The sequence below is a fragment of the Pogona vitticeps genome, chromosome 2 (assembly GCF_051106095.1).
Source record: "Pogona vitticeps strain Pit_001003342236 chromosome 2, PviZW2.1, whole genome shotgun sequence".
Lineage (NCBI taxonomy): Eukaryota > Metazoa > Chordata > Lepidosauria > Squamata > Agamidae > Pogona > Pogona vitticeps.
In genome coordinates, this window is record NC_135784.1 from 104,708,157 (window position 1) to 104,726,568 (window position 18,412).

General features: G+C 43.4%; 1 protein-coding gene and 1 long non-coding RNA gene across 2 annotated transcripts in view; one reads left to right on the forward strand and one right to left on the reverse strand.

Moving 5' to 3' along the window:
• The window catches only part of LOC140704492 (uncharacterized), a 97,971-nt gene that overhangs the window by 55,729 nt on the left and 23,830 nt on the right, over positions 1 to 18,412 (forward strand). The gene's annotated exons all lie outside the window — the stretch shown is intronic.
• Positions 1,942 to 17,544, reverse strand: IRF1 (interferon regulatory factor 1). The gene is made up of 10 exons (XM_072990186.2): positions 17,385 to 17,544; positions 11,271 to 11,364; positions 10,382 to 10,481; positions 8,937 to 9,113; positions 7,645 to 7,685; positions 6,810 to 6,936; positions 5,674 to 5,796; positions 4,947 to 4,990; positions 3,995 to 4,121; positions 1,942 to 2,929 (listed from the first exon to the last, which is right to left on the reverse strand). Exons 2-10 carry the CDS (start codon positions 11,355 to 11,357, stop codon positions 2,835 to 2,837), a joined length of 921 nt encoding a protein of 306 aa, XP_072846287.2. The 5' UTR covers positions 11,358 to 11,364; positions 17,385 to 17,544; the 3' UTR covers positions 1,942 to 2,834.

Genomic DNA, 18,412 nt, shown 5'->3' on the forward strand with positions numbered 1-18,412 from the left:
AAGTGACTTAAGACTCCTCACCTTTAAAACAGCTTTTCTCATAGCCATCACCTCAGCTCAACGAGCTAGTGAATTAACAGCTTTACGCTATGACTACTCTTGTCTACATTTTTTTTCCAAATAAGGTGAAGTTATTCATGGACATTTCCTTCCCCCCCAAAATTGTCTCTCAATGTAATCTTTCCCAGCTGATTGTCCTTCCTTCATTTTTTTTCCCATCATCCTCTTCAAATTAAGGAAAAAAAATACTCCATACATTGGATGTCGGAAAAGCTCTTGCTTTTTATCTCCAACGTTCCCAACCTTTTAGACAGTCATCTCGTCTCTTCATAAGCCATCAGCTACCTACAAAAGGCCGTCAGGTGATTTCCCAATCTATCTCCAGATGGGTCGCCTCTACCATTCATTTGGCTTATCAACTTGCTTGACAACCAGCTCCTAGAGTGGTTCGCCCTCACTCCACCAGGGCAGTGGCAGCCTCTACAGCCTTTCTTCATGGTGTACCTCTTCCGGACGTCTGCGCCTCTGCTGCTTGGGCACAGCCATCCACATTTATCCATCATTATAGACTTAACCTCCGGCAGAAGTCTGATGCGGCATTTGGACGTGTTATTCTAGCCTCTACCTTGGCGTGACACCCTGCCTTCAGATAAGACAGCTTATTAGTCACCCAGGGTGTGATTCACAGAGGCCACGAAGAAGGGCGACAGGTCACTCACCTGTAATTGTAGTTCTTCAGTGGACCTCTGTGATTCACACATCCCAACCTGTCCTCCCCTGTCACGACATTGTTTGCTTATTATTAAGTGGCGGTTGACACAACTGAAAGGGGACGCTTGGCATCAAGTTACTTATACGGGTGGGGAGGAGCATATTCTAATGTATTTATTGCTACTGCAGAAGCTCTGGAATCTTCCGAAGAGGCTCCGCGCAGGCACAAATCACCTAGGGTGTGAATCACAGTGGTCCACTTGAAGAACTACAATTACAGGTGGGTAACCTGTCAATCTGCGATACTAATTCCATCTCTACACCATTGAGGAAAACAGCCTCTCAGCATCACGAGAAGCTCTAACATGCAACCAAAGCAGTGACTATACTTTGATGTGATTTGATTCACAACCTGAATTATAGCTGAATTTGCAATCAGTTATCACACAGGGGCTCTGGCCTGATTCAGAAGTTGTGTCCAAACTCAATGCAACACAATTCACATTTCAGCCCACAGACCCCCTTCTTTTCTTCCTTCCTCTAGTCATGCTTCTGCCAGTGCTTTTATGGTTCACTGTCAAGCCACTTAATTTTGAAAGGTTTGTACAGTGTTCCAGAAAAGGTAGAAGCATTACAAATTTTTATATAACATGTACAGAAGTATCACATACCATGAGAAATCTTTTTCCGTCTGTGTTGTTTCTGTTTTTGTAATATTTTAAAAAATTCTCATCCAGAGATGATCCAGCACTAAACTAGTACAGCAGTACTAGTGATAAGATGATCCAGTGCTAAGGTCGTATATACTTAAAAAAATGGAGGGTGATCAGTAGGGGAACAATCCAGGGGCAACTGTTTTACCACATTCCAACTGCCTACATCACAAAACACCACCCACAGATATGCCCCCCTCCATCTTTACAAGAATGGATCAGTCGATCACAGAGGAAAAAATCAATTTAAATCATTCCATTCTGAAAAATGGAGAAGCCCTGAGAAGCAAAGAAAAAAGCCACATTGAGAGCAAAAAGGGCTGGGCTGATTCGAATCGGCCTTTGCATCATGTTATTTATTAAAAGCAAATTGAATTCACCTATTTTACAAGCAATACAAATCCCACAGTATTGGACTGTGTAGTCACAACCCAAGCCAAGTCAAAAGAATTCCAAGCATTGTCCCTTTTTCCACACACCCCACAAGCCCCTCCAATGTGAAATAAGGCAAGGAAGAAAATATATAAAATCTTTTATTAAAATAATTGTAAACTTTTTATATACACAAAACTATGTACAAGGGAAAACAGCAACTAACTTTACACCATTGTCATTTTATGCTCTGCCAGATTTTTTTAAAACCTTACAGTTCCATGAAGTGCACTTAAATTAAAAAAATCCTACGTAGCTTCAACAATACCCATTTCAGTTGGTTCTTGCTAATGGCACAATGTAAATGAACTGCAAATCACACCAAGTGAAAGAGAGGAAAACATTCTCTTCACCTGAAAACCTAACATAAGCAACCTGAAATATGCTGCAATGAAACCAATGGAATGTCCTTTAAATCCTGAAAACCTAACATAAAGAACTAAAGGTGCATATAGTTTTTCACATTTTTAAGGGGCTAAATATATTTGCAAAACTGGACCCCAGAGCTGAACAGTACACAGGTTTCAGATTTATCAGACACAGCATTCCCAGGGGAATATTTGTTCTAATGTGGAAAACACACAGTTATACTGTCATTTTGCCAATCTGATGGCAGGCAGCAATGACAAATTGAGTGTGATTAAAATATTTGTCCATATGACACAGATACAATGCACGGTTTCATATATTTTGCATATTTAAAGACAGTTGGAATTCTAGTCATGCTAATGTATGAACAAGTTGGGGGGGGGAAGCAGCAATGACTTAATTGGCTCAAAAGGTATTCAAACAAACTAAAGAGGACACAATGCTACCACAACTGCCCTCTCCTCTGGATGGTGTAAACTTGGCTTTGACATTTTAGTACAATACCTCGATGACAGTAATAGTAACTCACACACGTGCTGTTTTCACATGTGACACCAGAAGTCAGTCAGGGAAATCCCTTCCACAGATACCCACAATCAACAAAGGGGTTTACATGCCACAAGGTATGGGGGCCACACTTGGAATTCGTAGTGACTCTAACAGAAGGAAATCCCAGCTGTTCTTTGAATCAACTTGCGTCATATCTGCACAAATGAAGAAAAAAATACGCAGATTAACTGGTGATCCAGGTATACTGTCTTAGGATTCATCACAAGATCAAGACAATCTCCACAAATCTAACTATCCATAAAGAAAGAGCTATAAATTACTAATAAAACTATGGCTGTGAATATGGGAAATACATTTATGAATCAGAGATATGTAACTGTCTGATCTATTGCTTAAGGCAATGGTGTCATTAAAATAAATCAACATGGAGCTCCATTAGAAGTGCATGTAGATCTTAGCTACAACATGTCATGTGAGATATAATTACTAATCAGCCAAAATCCTCTTGCACAACTGCACCAGCATAATACAAATGGTATAACTTTTGGATGTGAATGGTCTCAGGTTAGGACATCAAAACAGATATTATCTGTTGTGTGTGAGTCGCACAACTCATTAGGAACTGATAATGTCTACAGGGATCTCTTAACTTCAGGCCATTTACTTCCAAAAGTTATGCCACTTGCATTACACTGGCATGGCCACTCAAGAGGATTTGAGCCATTATTTGTTTACAGAGAATTACAAAGTACTTGGAGCAAAGCCAGACCACTTTACTGAAGTAACAATCTACCCTCACCCCTGAATCTCCTAGTCCACAAATGTGGAACTTTCATATCATTCCACCTTGAACATCATTATCCAACTATTACAATTAGCTGCTAGCCATAATGGCTGATGAATTCTGGGTGCTGTGTTCCAAAAACGGAAGGTTTCCATGCCTTAGACAGACCTTTCATATCACCCCCACTTTAAACATGAATAAGCCAACCATAGTTTTGTCTTGACAGCTTGGCCTGTTGCTTTCTTTCACCGAGAATGTCAAGAGGATAAAATAGCAAGAGTCTGTGTTGCAAGCTGCGTCACCCAAGTATCATAAGGGGGGAGGGAAGAATATAAAATGGGTCACTCTGTTGATGGAGATTCCATATATTTAATGAGGACCTCCACGAGGGCTCAGAGGGTACTTTGTAAGTTGTGTTGATCCAGATACGTTTCCTATCGATGTACTCCCAATCATAAACTGAAGGTGTGAGTACCTGTACTAAGGACGCCATCTGGGTCTTGAAGGATAAGGTCCAAGCTGAGACTCTGCATGCCAGGTTCATTGATTAGGTAGCCCTTCTCACCAAAAGAGGTTGGGTGCCATTCGGAGTTAGATAAGGGCTAAAAAGCAAACATGCAAAAGATGTTAAAATCAGCTCTCCAGAGCTTTATTGAGTTCAGTTGAGCTGCCACTGTAACTAATCCTTCTAATGTTTAAGTTGCAAAATAAGGAATAAATGCATGTTGCTACAAATGTATGTAATCTTTACCAGTTACACAAAGCTCTGTCAGGCAATCACACTTGCATGTGTTCTCAATCTCTGATTCATTGCAACTAGTACTAACTGTAACAACTACCTGTGCAAAGTCCAGATACATGGATAACATAATTTGACACAGTGTCCTATTTTGTTATTCATCTGTAAATCAACCTCATTCCCTACAGCAGAGAAGCAGCAGCTGAACCACTGTTACTCTCTGGGGCATTTGCTCCTGTAACCACTTGCCTGGCCTGATGATCAGAGGCTGCAGGTGAATTCCCTGACACGCCTGTTGAATTTAGAGGCCAGACTCATGAGCTTCTCATATGTCAGAGATCATGGCTTACTGGCAATTTATGTCAAGGTTAGGTAAGGCTGTATCCTTTTGTTTGCATCTGCTGTGTACTGAATTAGGTTATGGGCCCACCAAGTTCAGCATCTCCCATTGGCCAGGAGTGGTGAACCCACAGCCCTTCAGATGTGACTACAACTCCCATCACCCTTGAGCACTAGCCATGCTGCCAGAGAATGATGGCCATTTGAATCCAGCAACATCCAGAGGGCTATAGGTCCCCTCCACTCAGAACTGACACCATCTCTTCAGGCTTCTTTGGGAATGAGCACTGCACATATGAATATCTAAAGTCATGCCCACGATAATTCTGAAAGGAAGAGAAAGCCTTACCACGTTAAACTGTCGGTGAAAGCTATCCTCATCTTCATCTGTTGCTGTGATGATATATGGGAAAAGGAGGGAAAGACGTATTAAAGACAGCTCAGAATTTTTGATAATTTAAAGGTTATTATGTCTATTACCCAAATTTCCACTGCCAACAGTTAACTGCTATACTGTAATTTCTAATGCAATAATACAACACGAGATAACATATTTGTCATTTGTGGTCAAGTATGCTTATTAGCATTTTCAGATTTACAAAATTTTGTAGGATTTGCCATAATAAATATATAAATATTCTTTGGATATAGCATAATTCAACCACAAGTAAGTGGATTTAATCCTATATACTTCAACAGATGAGATCTAGCCATATTAGAACCCCTGGACTCTGGGATCTATATTCGAAAACAAATAAAAACCAAACACTTTAACTTGCACATAAATTGATGAGATTTAAAAGTGCTGGGGACTTGCTGTATTCACACATGACACAATTTAAAATCCAGCTGTACCACTGAAATTATAATGGGACTAAAATGATATAGTCATAAGAAGAACAGGCTGCTCTTGAGGAAGCATAGATAGACTAAGTCTCCATATTTACTTTTACGTTTGAAAGAAAAGCTTAGTTTCATTCTTAATCTGAACCCTTCTTGCTAAACTCTTGGTTTTTCCCCTCAACCTGGTTGTGATCTATCAGCTACACAACAATATTGAATGAGTAAATACCAACCATCCGAAGAGGATGTGATAGGCGACACTTGAAATGGGTACATGTCATTTGTGCTGTCAGGCATCTGCACTTCCAGTTGGTGGCTCCTCCAGTCAGCATTGCCTAAGTCACATGTGGAGAGATCTGCAAAATCCATAGAACGTGTGTCAACATTACTATGGCAGAGGTTTTTCTTCTTCTTAGGATTGCCCCAACACCTTAGCCTCCATTTTGTTTCAGACAATTCACTATTGCAGTAGGTTGTGATAGCCAGCAACTGGCAAACTCAGGAGGAAGACTACCACCCTAATGGCACTCATGCCTTGCTTGTGGACTTGCCCAGCGTTTTGTGGCTGGGCATCAGGTTGGCCACAAAACGCTGGGCAAGACAAGCCTTTCACTTGAGCCAGCATGGCTTTTCTTATACAGTGGTGCCTCGCTTAACGAGTGCCCTGCTGAGCGATTAAATCGCTTAACGAGGGGCTCTGGGCCATCGCTGGAGCATTCGCTCAGCGATGGCCCCTATGGCGTTTTTTCGCTTTGCGATATTCGCTAAGCGATTCGCTTAGCGAATATCGCATAACAAAGCGGGGGAGAACAGCTGATCGGCAGTTCCAAAATGGCCGCCAGAAGGTCCGCGCCGCATTTTCGCGCCCTGCCCTCGCTTACCGAGGGCGCGAAAATGGCGGCGCTATGGAGGAACATCGCTTAACTGTGAGTTTTAAAGCCATAGGAACGCATTGAACAAAGTTCAATGCGTTTCTATGGCTTTTTAAATTCCGTTTAGCGATGTTTCGCTATAGCGAAGGTTAATCCGGAACGGATTAACCTCGCTATGCGAGGCACCACTGTACTCCTAGACTCCAAAAAAGAGAATGGTTTCTTCCAGTTTTCAGTGGCTCCCCAAAGACTTGTCAGGGGGTTCTCAGTGAGAAGATGATCAATGATTATAGACTGAATTTCCCATGAAAGATGGGTTGCCCACTCAGCAACTATCCCCTCCCTTGCAATGAGCCATCACAGGGGAACTCTGAATAGGTTCAAGAGCTTCCTCTCTATGAATGTGGAGGCAACACAGACTTAACAGACCTGGCCATCACCACCATGTGAACAGAGGGTTGTGAAAAACTACTAAGGTGACTATAATGGTCTCTCACCTATTGTGCTCCCCACTTCCATTTCCTCTGGTGAGTAGCTGGCAAGTACGTAGCCACTGTGGTCATCTGGTAGTTGAATGCTGTTGGTTGCTTCAGCGGTCTCCTCTGTCTTAATATCTTCCGCTGGCTGAAAAAACACACAACCAAAACACATTTACCTATATACCATAGATAGAACTAAGAGGGCTGAAAGACTCACTTAGGCAACCTGGGTTATCAGTTTCTTAGCCACAAACAACACACTCAGTGTTAAGCACAAGCCAAAAGCTATCGGTGCTTTGTTTTCACTGCCTCAGTGAAATGATCTCTTTTTATTGTGTGGAGTTTGTTTGAAATGGAAACCGGAGTCTGCCACATGGACAAAGAAGGGCAGTGGAGGGAGGCGGAAACTCAGCCAATGTTTTTAGTACAGCTGATTGGTAAGCGTACAAGCAGCCTACCTGTCCTGTTTGGCTTCAACCCAACATGAAAGGCGGCTGCCAATCAGTGTGGCAAACCCTGGACTGCATGAACCAGAGGTTTCATTCTGTATAAAGCAACTCCTCGCATTACCTTGGGTGGCCTCTGTTGGTATGCTTGGGAACCTATGTTGCTCCTCTGTTTAACTAAGGAAGCAAGGACTTCTGCCAGCTCCCCCGCCCCTACATCTATGGCTCCCTAAACCATTCTCCTAGTCATTCAATCCCTAGAACTGATTTTTAGGGGGCTGCAAAGGGAGAGATGGGAATGTCTCATTCCATGCATGGGTGAATACTTTTTCATTCATGGAAAGTAAATCACAATCTTTGAGTGACATGGAAGATCCATAGCCAGGAATATCAGAAGGAAAACCTACCTTTCTCACACTCTTGCTTTTTGAAGATTTTGACTTCTTTTCTGTTGAAGAAAAACAAAGACATAGATTTAATACAAACAAATGCAGTTCTGAAAAGAACATAGATGTTATTGATGATTCAGATAATGGCCAAAATTGTGTTGCACAGTTATTTATTTATTTATTTATTTATTTAATTAATTAATTAATTTTATTTAATTTTATTTAATTTTATTTATTTATTTATTTATTTATTTATTTATTTATTTATTTATTTATGTATTTAATTTGTATCCTGCTCCCATTAGTATCACAGCAATACTCTGGGCGGGTTACAACACATGTATAATAGAAAACAAATACAGAGACATTAAAACGAACAACAATAATTCTAAAAAACCAGGTATCACCGACTAATCCCCAGATCAGATGGAGGAAAAGAAGGGAAGGAAGAAGAGGGGGGAAAGAAAAAGCAGGGGGGGGGGAGTTGGTCAGCTGGGGTCAGTGTGAAAAGCAGTTATGTTAGTGCAAGGTCGCAGGAGCAAATTGCTGATAATTAATTAGTCACCTCTTGGGTTTCTGGTGGCAAGGCAAGCCACCTGACTGGTGCACAACAAGGAATCCAACTGGCACCTTATTAATTTCTAACAATTTGGCACTGAACATTATGCCAAAGCTCTTTCTTCACCATAACTCTGCTACAGGATTTTGGCCAATACAGATTCAATATAGATTCAGACATAATCAAAATTAGTTTGACACAGTTTCCCTCTTATAACTCCCAAAACCTTCCAACTTGGAATACTGATGATAAAGCTATCCTCCTTTCTTGGAAAACTTTCCCATTTCAGTCAAATGCCACAGACTACAAGAACAGCCATGAAGTAGTGAAGTGAAATACATCCTCATGGAGGGCAATGGATGCTTATGGGAAGCCTATAAGGAAGACAGGAGTTTCATAGTCTCCTCCCACCACTGTTCCCCATGAACTAGTAGTATTCAGAGTTAGGCTGTCCGGTGAGCATAACTAGAAATGCTGATGGCTTTGTGATCCATGAATTTGTTTAATCCCATTTTAAACTATGCTGCTGCTATATTTGCTGCACAGATTAAAGGTTAGTGCTCACCACAAGAAATTTTGCAGGAAATCTTTACCATGACCACCATGGGGCACTTTGATCATCTGTGGGGTCTCCTACCCCAAGCCATCTAAACCATGAGATAGCAGAAGATGGCTGCCTTTCAGGTAATGATGGGATAAATTTTCAAAATTAAATATCCGTATCAAGGACAGAGCAATGCAAATTCAATACCTTTTCGCTGCGATTTTGTTGAGGGTTCCAGCATTCTATAGACCCGAACGGCACTACAGCCTTTGCTAATGCTTTTGTCTTTCACCTCTTCAATATCAGGCAATGAATTCATGGCACAGCGAAAATTTGCTTTCCAAGTTTTTGGATCAGGCTGTACATCACCTTCTTTGTATCTGCCTGCAAAACAACAGATAATATCTAGCTGAGTAAAAAGTAGCTGACAACATGAATGACCGAGAACTAGCCACTAATATCCCCAAATCCAGCCATATCATGTTCTGCACATCATTGGAAAAGAGCCCAAGCTAACATTTCTGGGATTTAATGCTGGTTCTTCTTAGCCTTTGTGTCCCTAAACAATGCAAAAAAACTGTTTTAGATCCAGAGTTTGTTCTGATTGCTACCTTTCATTACTGCTTTTGAGTATTAGTTTTATTGACAAAGTTGACTCATTGATTCCAGTGAGTCTCACTTTAAGTACAATTAAGTCTAGATCCAATCTACAAGTACTGATGATGCTTCCACCTGTTTGTGACTTGGAAACTGTCCTCAGATATTCTGATGTATCTGCTCTGATCAGTACAAGGAGCTGGGTATAATATCAAGGCACAACCCAGGCAAAATTCCTTGGCACCAATAATAGTGGAAGAGATCTGTGGATGGTGGTCGTATTTAACAGAGGGAGGGAGGGAGGGAGGGAGGGAGGGAGGGAGGGATGGATGGGGAGAGACAGAGGGTGGGAGTATAGTGCTGTGACTGGCATGTCTGTACGTACAAAATACAGGTGCAAGTTTACAATACAATTTCACACAGACCAGTCATTTTACAAATTACTGTATTTAGAGGTACACTGAAACATAAGTGTAGAAATAGAAATGAACTGTGTAATGAGAGAACAGGACTGGTTGGGTGCATCATACAAATACATTCAACAGAGAGCCAGGATTGCAGCTCCCTGACAGATGTATTTGCTGTTAAATCCAGATCCCAACCCCAATATTTTAAGTAGAATGGTACTGCAGGGACATAGTTAATTGTGGAAATTACTGTCAGAACCAGCTCTCTCTAGCCCTTTATAAAACACCACTCTGAGATCCTCAGGGAAAGAATGGCATACAAATGGGATGGAATGGAATGAATGAATAAATCAAATCAAACTAAATAGGAGACAATATCAGGGACACAGAGAGAGATGCATTTATTTTGCAGCCAGGGTTTCTTATAGGAGGACTGACTGCTATTTCCTGTGGCCAGAAAGTGATCTGGAAAGTGTCCATGAGACTAAAGGAAACTAAGGGAGAAGAAGGAGGCTTGAAGAAGCTGCCCCTTTTGCTTGTGCCACTGTGTGGATTCTCCGCAAAAAGAAGATCGCCTCAAGGGTAGGCACTTGAGAGATGCCCCTGGCAAGATTCTGCCCTGAGCAGAGTATAGAAACTGACACATACCGGTATGAATGGCCCAGTTTTTGAAAAGAGAGGCATCTTTTTCTAGTACCCAACCATGCTTAGCTGCATGTTTCCAAGGAATCTGGAACAACTTCTCCTCCTATAATTCAATAAAACAATTCTAAGTGGGTGTCACATACGAAAAACAAAGTCAAGGACAATCTAGGAAGCCACAGAAACTTGGGAATGAAGCAAGTTTGCAGTCCACACCATATCTCCATATATATTATCCATGCAATTTTTCTAATACAGTACACTAACTTGGAGGATGATATGATACAATATTATAATAGCAGAATAAAGATGTCCACTGTCAGCCCTTCTTGGCTGGGTATACAGTCATAATCTAGGGATGGTATTAACCAAAGTAAACCCTGTCCATTCAGATTGATGACCTTACTACATGTTTACCATTATAGGCAAGCAGTATCAGTAAGCCAAACCACAACTATAAGGAATCTAAGTCCATATGAGGTAAACAATATGCTCAATGAATGAAAAACAAAGTCAAGGACAATCCAGGAAGTCACAGAATTGTAGGAAAGCAGCAAATAGTGTTGCCTGCATGGTATTCCCATATGCATTATCTCTGCAGTTTTTAGCACGACAAATTAGATTCGTATGTTTAGCTCCTGTTGGCATTTTAGCCTTGATCATATTAAACAATAAAGAGGGTGGCTTGGAGTCCTTGGACAATTTCATTGCTCCAAGCGAGGAATTCTCAGTAAAATGTGCCTCCTACGTCTGCCATACAGTGGTCCAACTCTGATGTAGTTTGATATTTAAAGCAGGTTCCCTCCTTTGTATCTTGGGAGAAGGAGATCTGTGTTTTGAATTTTAAACAGCAAAATTAAAAAGAAGAAAAGAGAAGTGAGAAGGAATTTTATACCTTATTAATCCAGTGCAGTCCAGGAATTTTATTGGAATTGATCTGTAACTCCAGCCATGGCCTCATGCGCATTCTTGTTTGTGGCATTGTGGTTCTGAAAAGAGAAGAATTGGCACATATAGCAGTAGTGTCATGGGAAGGACAACAAAGCTTTTGGTTTGGGTTTGGATTCACCCAAATTGTACTGGAGCATGCTTGGCATCCAGTTTTGATTGCCTATTTTGAATTAAGCTGGGTTAACAAGTGTGACTTGCTATTTAGGGAGCCAAATCCTATATGCTTACCTGCTAACTGAATGGAAGGGGGCTTATTTCTTGAGTAGGTGTGTGTAGAATTGCGCTGTTCACCACCCGTTTTCAAATTCATCTGCCACCTCACCTTGTGTGCTACAGAAATCCTAGATATCAGCCACAGTATGTGGGCATGGCAGATGATGGTAAGACACATTCTAGGTTACATATTGTGGGCACTTGGGCATGGCCAAGCCTATTAGGCTCAATATTATCTCAGCCGAACTCACGAGGATGATAGTAGTCTTCCTGCAGGGGCCAGCACATGGGCCAGAGACTCTCTCTCTCTCTGTCACTTTTCTGTATTACAGTCCCCATGAGCCACAAACCATGATGGTTATGCTCTTAGGATTCTGGGAACTATAATCCAAAAAAAAAAAAAAAGAGGAACTTTCCCAACTTCTGATGTGAATAGACTGGTAGTTGTGAGCTGCCTCTGAGAAACACTGGATAACTGAGAAAAGCGAGAGCTAACCTAAAATACCTAAATAACAAGGTAATCTAACATTAAGTCCTAGGTTTGTATGTCCTCAACATCCTACTTGTCATACCACTCAAAACATAAATTCCAGACAGAAGGCCTTGATTGTTGGAGTAACCAGGCTGGATAAGGATGTTATGCTCCAGGCTAATTAGCAAAATATAAAATATCCTCCCCCTCCATATACAAATTTGTTTTAATCATTTTGATCACTGACCTCTCTACACACACACCCTGGGAGTGTCATAGGGTCATCAGATCTCAATTTCTCCCTCCCTCTACCTCTATTCTGCCTGGGGTGTCTTGCACAAAGGAGATATACACAACTTTTCTGGCATCTCAGGCAAACCTTCCCCTTTGCCTCAGAACGTAACACTGCTGGACTGAATGGACAGGAAGGGCTCTGTGTGAGCATGAGGCATGTGCAGATTCTCTTCCATTCCTCAAACTGTTTTCAGATGCTAATCGTACATGTTGGATACATGTTGTGTTTGTGCACCTAAAACACGTCTCTTGTCAAGCCCCATGGAAGTCTGTCCACACGCACTGGTGGGGGAATCTTAAAATATCCGTGTTTTCAGCATCCATTGTTCACTAAAGATCACCTGTTCAAGAACGGCTCCACAAACATGCCTCTTGTCCTGTTTTGGCCTTTCAACCTAAAATGTCCCCCCCCACATCTGTCCAAACCCCAGAGATGCAAAAACCCATTTCCTTGAGGCACAGCCTCATCTGTGGAGGAGCTCAACCATCAGCTCTGCTGGCTGAGGTTTCTGGGAGTTGCAGTTCAAAAACACCTGAGTAACAAAGGTTAAGAAACACTGTTCTAGACAATAGCAAGGGTGTTCATACAAGTGTGTTCATGCCAGGTAAAGGCAGACTAGGTGGAGGCCCAGCAGACATTGTTTGAGGAGAACTCAAATAAGCCCCTCAACAGCATTGCCCACTGTAGAGAATGCTGGGAACTTTAGTCTCAGGATATCTGGTGGGCCACATCCAACTTATGAATTGGCTAGTCTTATTAGCAACAGTTCTGACTTTCTGCCCTGCTCCCATGTTCTGCCTGTGTTGAAGGAATAAGAATAGCTATTCAATAAAGAACCAAATTACCACAAAGGAATTACTCTCTCAATTCTTTCATGCTTTCTCAAAATAGAAATGAGGCCTGCAGAACTGGGCTCAGACCCATCACAGAAAGTGCTACCCATCATCAATTTCTAGGTGTTGCCGATAAAAAAAGCTAAGCTTTTTATGGCATTTTAAAAGGCTGCAAAAGCAAAGACTAGAGTCACTGCATTCAGAGGCGTTGTGCCCTCTGATGCCACAGGCAGACGACTGAAAACATGACCATGTATGAAGCACTCTAGCAATCACATACTGTGGGAGAAGGCTGATTAGTGGTGGGCAAGCTAACCTGCAGGGAGATTTATTCTACTAGTTTACCAATTTACATATTATTATTTTTTCACTTTTCTGAAAAAGGCCTCCATATTACTAATTCACCTTTACTTCTCATTTCCCCGAAGGACCCCGGATGAATTTTCAAAGAATCGTAATCTTCCAGTTGCAGCCAGTGGACCAACCCTACTGGCACAATCAAGAACAAACAAGCTCTGGTTGGTGTGTGGTAGGTGCCATCTGCTATGCCATTGAGCAAATACAAAGCATGCATCAGAGCTGTAGCGTTGTATCCACATTATGTGGAATGCACAACTGTATTTTCAATGTGATCTTTGGCATCCAAGCTGCTGTTGAAAGGTAGCAATCACCTTACTGTAACCCTGAAAAACAGCTGAAAAAGCAAGACACATTTGGCAACCAGGGAAGAGTATACAACAAAAAGTGGATGCACTAGAAATAAGAAAATGAACTCCATGTAGTAAAGTGTTTGTGTGCATGTGTTAAGGCGTAAGGACCAGTAAAGTATTCTGCATGTTAACAACCCAGTCCTCAACCAGCTTCAAAGAGTGTCCTATCCTATTCAATGCAACGGAATTTAAGTCCACATTAGAGCATATGGGGACAAAAGAAATCCACAATCAACAGCAACACACTGATGTCAATAGGATGAAAGGGCATCGGTGATCAGTGGGTTTGCCTACTGGGGAGAAGGAAAGGCTCCTCTACACAGTACTCTTCCCCTTCTGGTGGCCTAAATCTTTAGGCAGGAAAAGACATCTCAGTGTCTGAAGTCTGGCAAGGTCTGTGCATTTGTATTCCATTGTGGAACTGTTCCACTGTGTTATGGTCCGTATTTGCTGTAGTGAAAATGCTTTTTGCACAGCAGATCGTCTACCTATGTAACAGCAGACGGCCAAACATTCTGCCAGTTTTATCTTAGGGGCACAAGTGGCTAGTTATGCACATGGCGCCCTGTTCCTAAGCCTCCTGCATGAAGATCAGTTAAGAGAGAAGTCCGAAAAGTCAACCCTTGGTTTTAACAGGAATTTTCTCTGGGATGACCTTGATCAATCCAAAGTGAACTTTCCTGTGTGAGCACAGGATGGCATGTGGCACAACAGAACACAGTGTGGTGTGTTATTTCTTCAATTCAGGGAGAATGTTTATAAAGCAGCATGAGATACAGTGGGAATGTTGTCATTTCGCACAAGACAACACAAGATGTGCTGGTTTCCGGCCTGCATGTTTTTCAATTGGGGCTAGACTGTTTCAGAGATCAGCAAGGCTAAGGGGAAAAACAGATTCCATAATAATGTAAAATTACTAATAAGGGTCCAGATTTGACTGTCGTAATGCTTAAACAAAAATGAACAAATAAACAAAAATGAAATAAAAATGTTTAAGTGTTCCCTAGAGATGCTTTGCTGGCCCAGTTGATCTCGTAACAGGAAGAAGCTTCTGCCTTCAGATGATATTTGGAATTGCATCCACACCAACAGCAAGGTAAAGGGTCCAAAATTTGACCTCTGGGCGGCAGAGTTAAGTGCCAATTCAATGCTACTTATATACAGGCGCTACACTTCTCCAGTGGCAATTTGCGCTCTCTGGGCTTCCTAATGGCTTGCTATCAAACTGACTACCATGCATCCTGCTGCTCCTCCAAAGATTTCTGGGCAACTGCAAAACATGTTCCATAGAATAAAATAAAGGGCCTCTTCTTGCATAGCTAAAAATCCTGTATAAACCAGGGGTGGTGGGGATGCACTAATGATTTTGTTTCTCCCTTGTCCAACACTGGGTGTACAGTAACGGGAAGAAAGCCTCAAACATCTTTTTTTTAAAAAAATGAGGAGGGGGGAAGCCAGTTATTTAAGTATCTGATAAAGCATCGGTTCACGCACATTCACACAACCCCACACCACCGGTGGCTCCAAGATGGGGATGCCCTTGGGTCCCATCGCCACCTCAGTGGTCCTCAAAGACCTGCAAACTTTTCCGGCAGTCTCCACGAGGCTCCATCGTCTAGTCCAGTGGTTCTTAACGTGGGCAATAATGCCCCCCAGGGGGCGATTTCATTTTTCAGGGGGGCGGTAGAACGAAAAGGGGTGGCGTGGGGGCGCTGGAGCAGAAGGGGGGCGGTAGGGGGGTGCTGGAGCAAGCCAAACCTGTGATGATGGCTGCAGCCTTTTTACAGTGTGCATGAATATATATTTTCCTCCAATTTTAATTTAGTTTCAGACTTTTTGTCTTGAAATTTTTAGTTCCTGCATTTGTTTTTATGCCCTTTTTATATTTCTTTTTGCGTCTTAAAATTCACTTGCAACTAAATCATTAAATGTTACTTTTTGGGGGGCATTTCAATTTCTTGGAATTTAATTTTGTTTTCAGGGGTCATTGGATTTAAGTGTCATTCATAAATAAATAAATAAATAAATAAATAAATAAATAAATAAATAAATAAATAAATAAATAAATAAATAAATAAATAAATAAATAAGATATCATCACCGCGGGGAGGGGGGCGATGATAACTTCCTCAATGGCTCAAGGGGGCGTTTCTTTCAAAAAGGTTAAGAACCACTGGTCTAGTCCTCCTCCCGCCGACTTCTTTCCCTGCCGATTTTTTTTTTCCCCACGCAGATCAAGGGCGCCAAAGCAACCAGGCTGGCTGCCTCGCTTCCTTTACCACCACCTCCCGCCGAGTCTCTCGTTTTTTGTTTTTTTTACAAAGTTTACTTCCTGGTCCCACAACAACAAAAGAAGCAACATCCCTCTATCAGGCATGTTGTTAATTTTCCCTCTGCCAAAGCACTGGAGGAACAAAACAACGGGGCTAATCAAGCAATTACCGTTGCAGTTTAGAACACCAGGAGCCATTCGCGTCTGTGTGGTCTCGCTAATCAAGCTATTGTTGTTGCACTTTAAAAATAGCACGTCCAACTCCTCGCCCGCAAGATGCGAGAGAACCAGCCCGGCCAAGCAGGAGCCACGCCCACCCTTGACCGTGTCTTGTGCGCGTCGAAACCGGCCGGGCGCCCTGCAAACCCTGCACCGCGCATTGGACGCGCTCCCTGTTCCTTCCTTGCGCGCTCGATCTTGCGCTTGGACTCACTTTATTGTAAACTACGTTCCTTCTCCTGCCCGGGAAGAACGGACGGCTTCGTGCCTGTTCGGAAGCGGGCTTTGGTCACCCATGCATCCAACCCTACATTTTTACCCCACAACAAATCCGGGCAACTTGCATTGCAATCTGGAGCCAAGGAAGGAAGGAAGGAAAGAACTTTTAAAGTTCCACAAGACGCTCGATTGACTTGGACCACCTCAGGCAATACGAGAAAGTCGCCACAGGCTTGAGTCTACCGGAGCTGAGCAGGGCGGCTGAGGACAGGGCATTTCGGAGATCGCTCATTCATAGGGGCACCGTAAATCGGAAGCGACCTGACGCCGCCTTAACAAGAACAAACCAGGGACTAGCGTCTCTATGCCCTCTGGCAGGAGTGCCGTTGTTATTCGGGTAGCCCCTACTTCCAAATTTCCCCCAGCCAGTCAGCTTTATGCGAAAGAAACACCGTTTGGCGGATCACCACCGATCTTTTTTTTAAAAAAATAAAGTTACTTGGCGCCAGGGCTGGCTGCAGCCTGTTGCCTTTGATCTCCAGGACAAGCCAGGAGGTGAGCGCGTCCCGTAGGGGGAGAAGCCGCTTGGCAGAGAGGCCAGAAAGCCACCCGAGGCATCGAAATCGCCCCTTTCCTTGACCCCCCCTCCACACACACCCCAAGAGCCCACCCCTCCCCGCCAGAGACACGCACAGCCGCTACGTTGACCAGGGGCTACTCGGGAGTAGTTGTGATGGGACTCCATGGGGTCCGCCGGAGAGAGAAAGAGAGAACCCCGCGCGCCGCGAATCGCTCGAGGGCCAACGAGCTGGGGACGCGACCCACCTTCCGGCTCTCCTCGTGAGGCGGCTCCCCCCGCACTTCGCTGCAAAATCCCGCGGAGCGACCCCGGGCGAGCCTCGTTCCCGCCCTGCCAGCTGAGCTCCTTCCCTGCCGAGAGACCCCGCGCGCTCTGCAAACTCTGGACCAGGCGCTGCCTGTATTATCCGACCGGTCACTGGGAATCCCCAGCCGTGGCGCCGCCTCCAATCAGCGGCCGGCAGAGCGCCGCGTCCAATCAGCGCCGGGCAGCATCATTTCGGGGAAATCAGGCTCTTGTAGCACCAAGCGCCGAAGGGGGAAGTCCGGCTCCCCCGTTCCCCGCCTCTTTCCCTGGCTGCAACCTGTTTACAGTATTATCTTGCGCAGAGGGGAGGCGGCGGTGTCACGTAGTTGGGGGGGAGAATGAATGGTGGGGAGCTGTGGGTCCGGAGCCCGTGTGGCCTGGCAGGAGTCAGCCTGTGGCGCTGCCGCTCAAGAGATCAAGGCCCCACTGGGCCATGAAACCTGTTAGGGAACCTTGGACCAGTCACCGTCTGTCAGCCTGGCCTCCCTTCATAAGGACCTGGTGAGGATAAAATGGGGAGATCCATATGTGCCACCTTGCACTCATTGGAGAGAAAAAAGGGGGAAGGAATAGAAATGCTACAAACGAATAACAATAAATATACTTAATATCTCTATTTAGTGAATAGCATTGATTATATCTTTCCAACGGAACTGTCAAGGGGTAGGATATATTAGGCACCAAGTGAACCATCAGTTCTTGAATGTTGTGGCTTCGAAGCAGGAAATATGGAAATGTGAAAAGATCTGAGTGACTTTGATAAGGGCCAAATCATAGATTCATGAAGTTGGAATGAATGCCTCCAGTGTTGGAGCACTCACCACCTCTTCAGGTAACTGGTTCCAGTGCCATACTGCTCTAACAGTTAGGGAAGTTTTTTCTGATATTCAGCCAAAATCCAACTTCCTGTAACTTGAGCACATTGTCGCGTGTCCTGCACTCTGGGATGATCGAGAACAGATCCTGC

Bases quoted from the DNA above. Each gene is read 5' to 3' on its own strand.
- IRF1 (XM_072990186.2), bottom strand. From the start codon at position 11,357: ATGCCACAAACAAGAATGCGCATGAGGCCATGGCTGGAGTTACAGATC. The intron at 6,937-7,644 runs GTAGGTTTTCCT...GTGTTTTTTCAG, and splicing joins AAAGCAAGAGTGTGAGAAAG to CCAGCGGAAGATATTAAGAC. The intron at 4,122-4,946 runs GTAAGGCTTTCT...TTTGCTTTTTAG, and splicing joins TTCACCGACAGTTTAACGTG to CCCTTATCTAACTCCGAATG.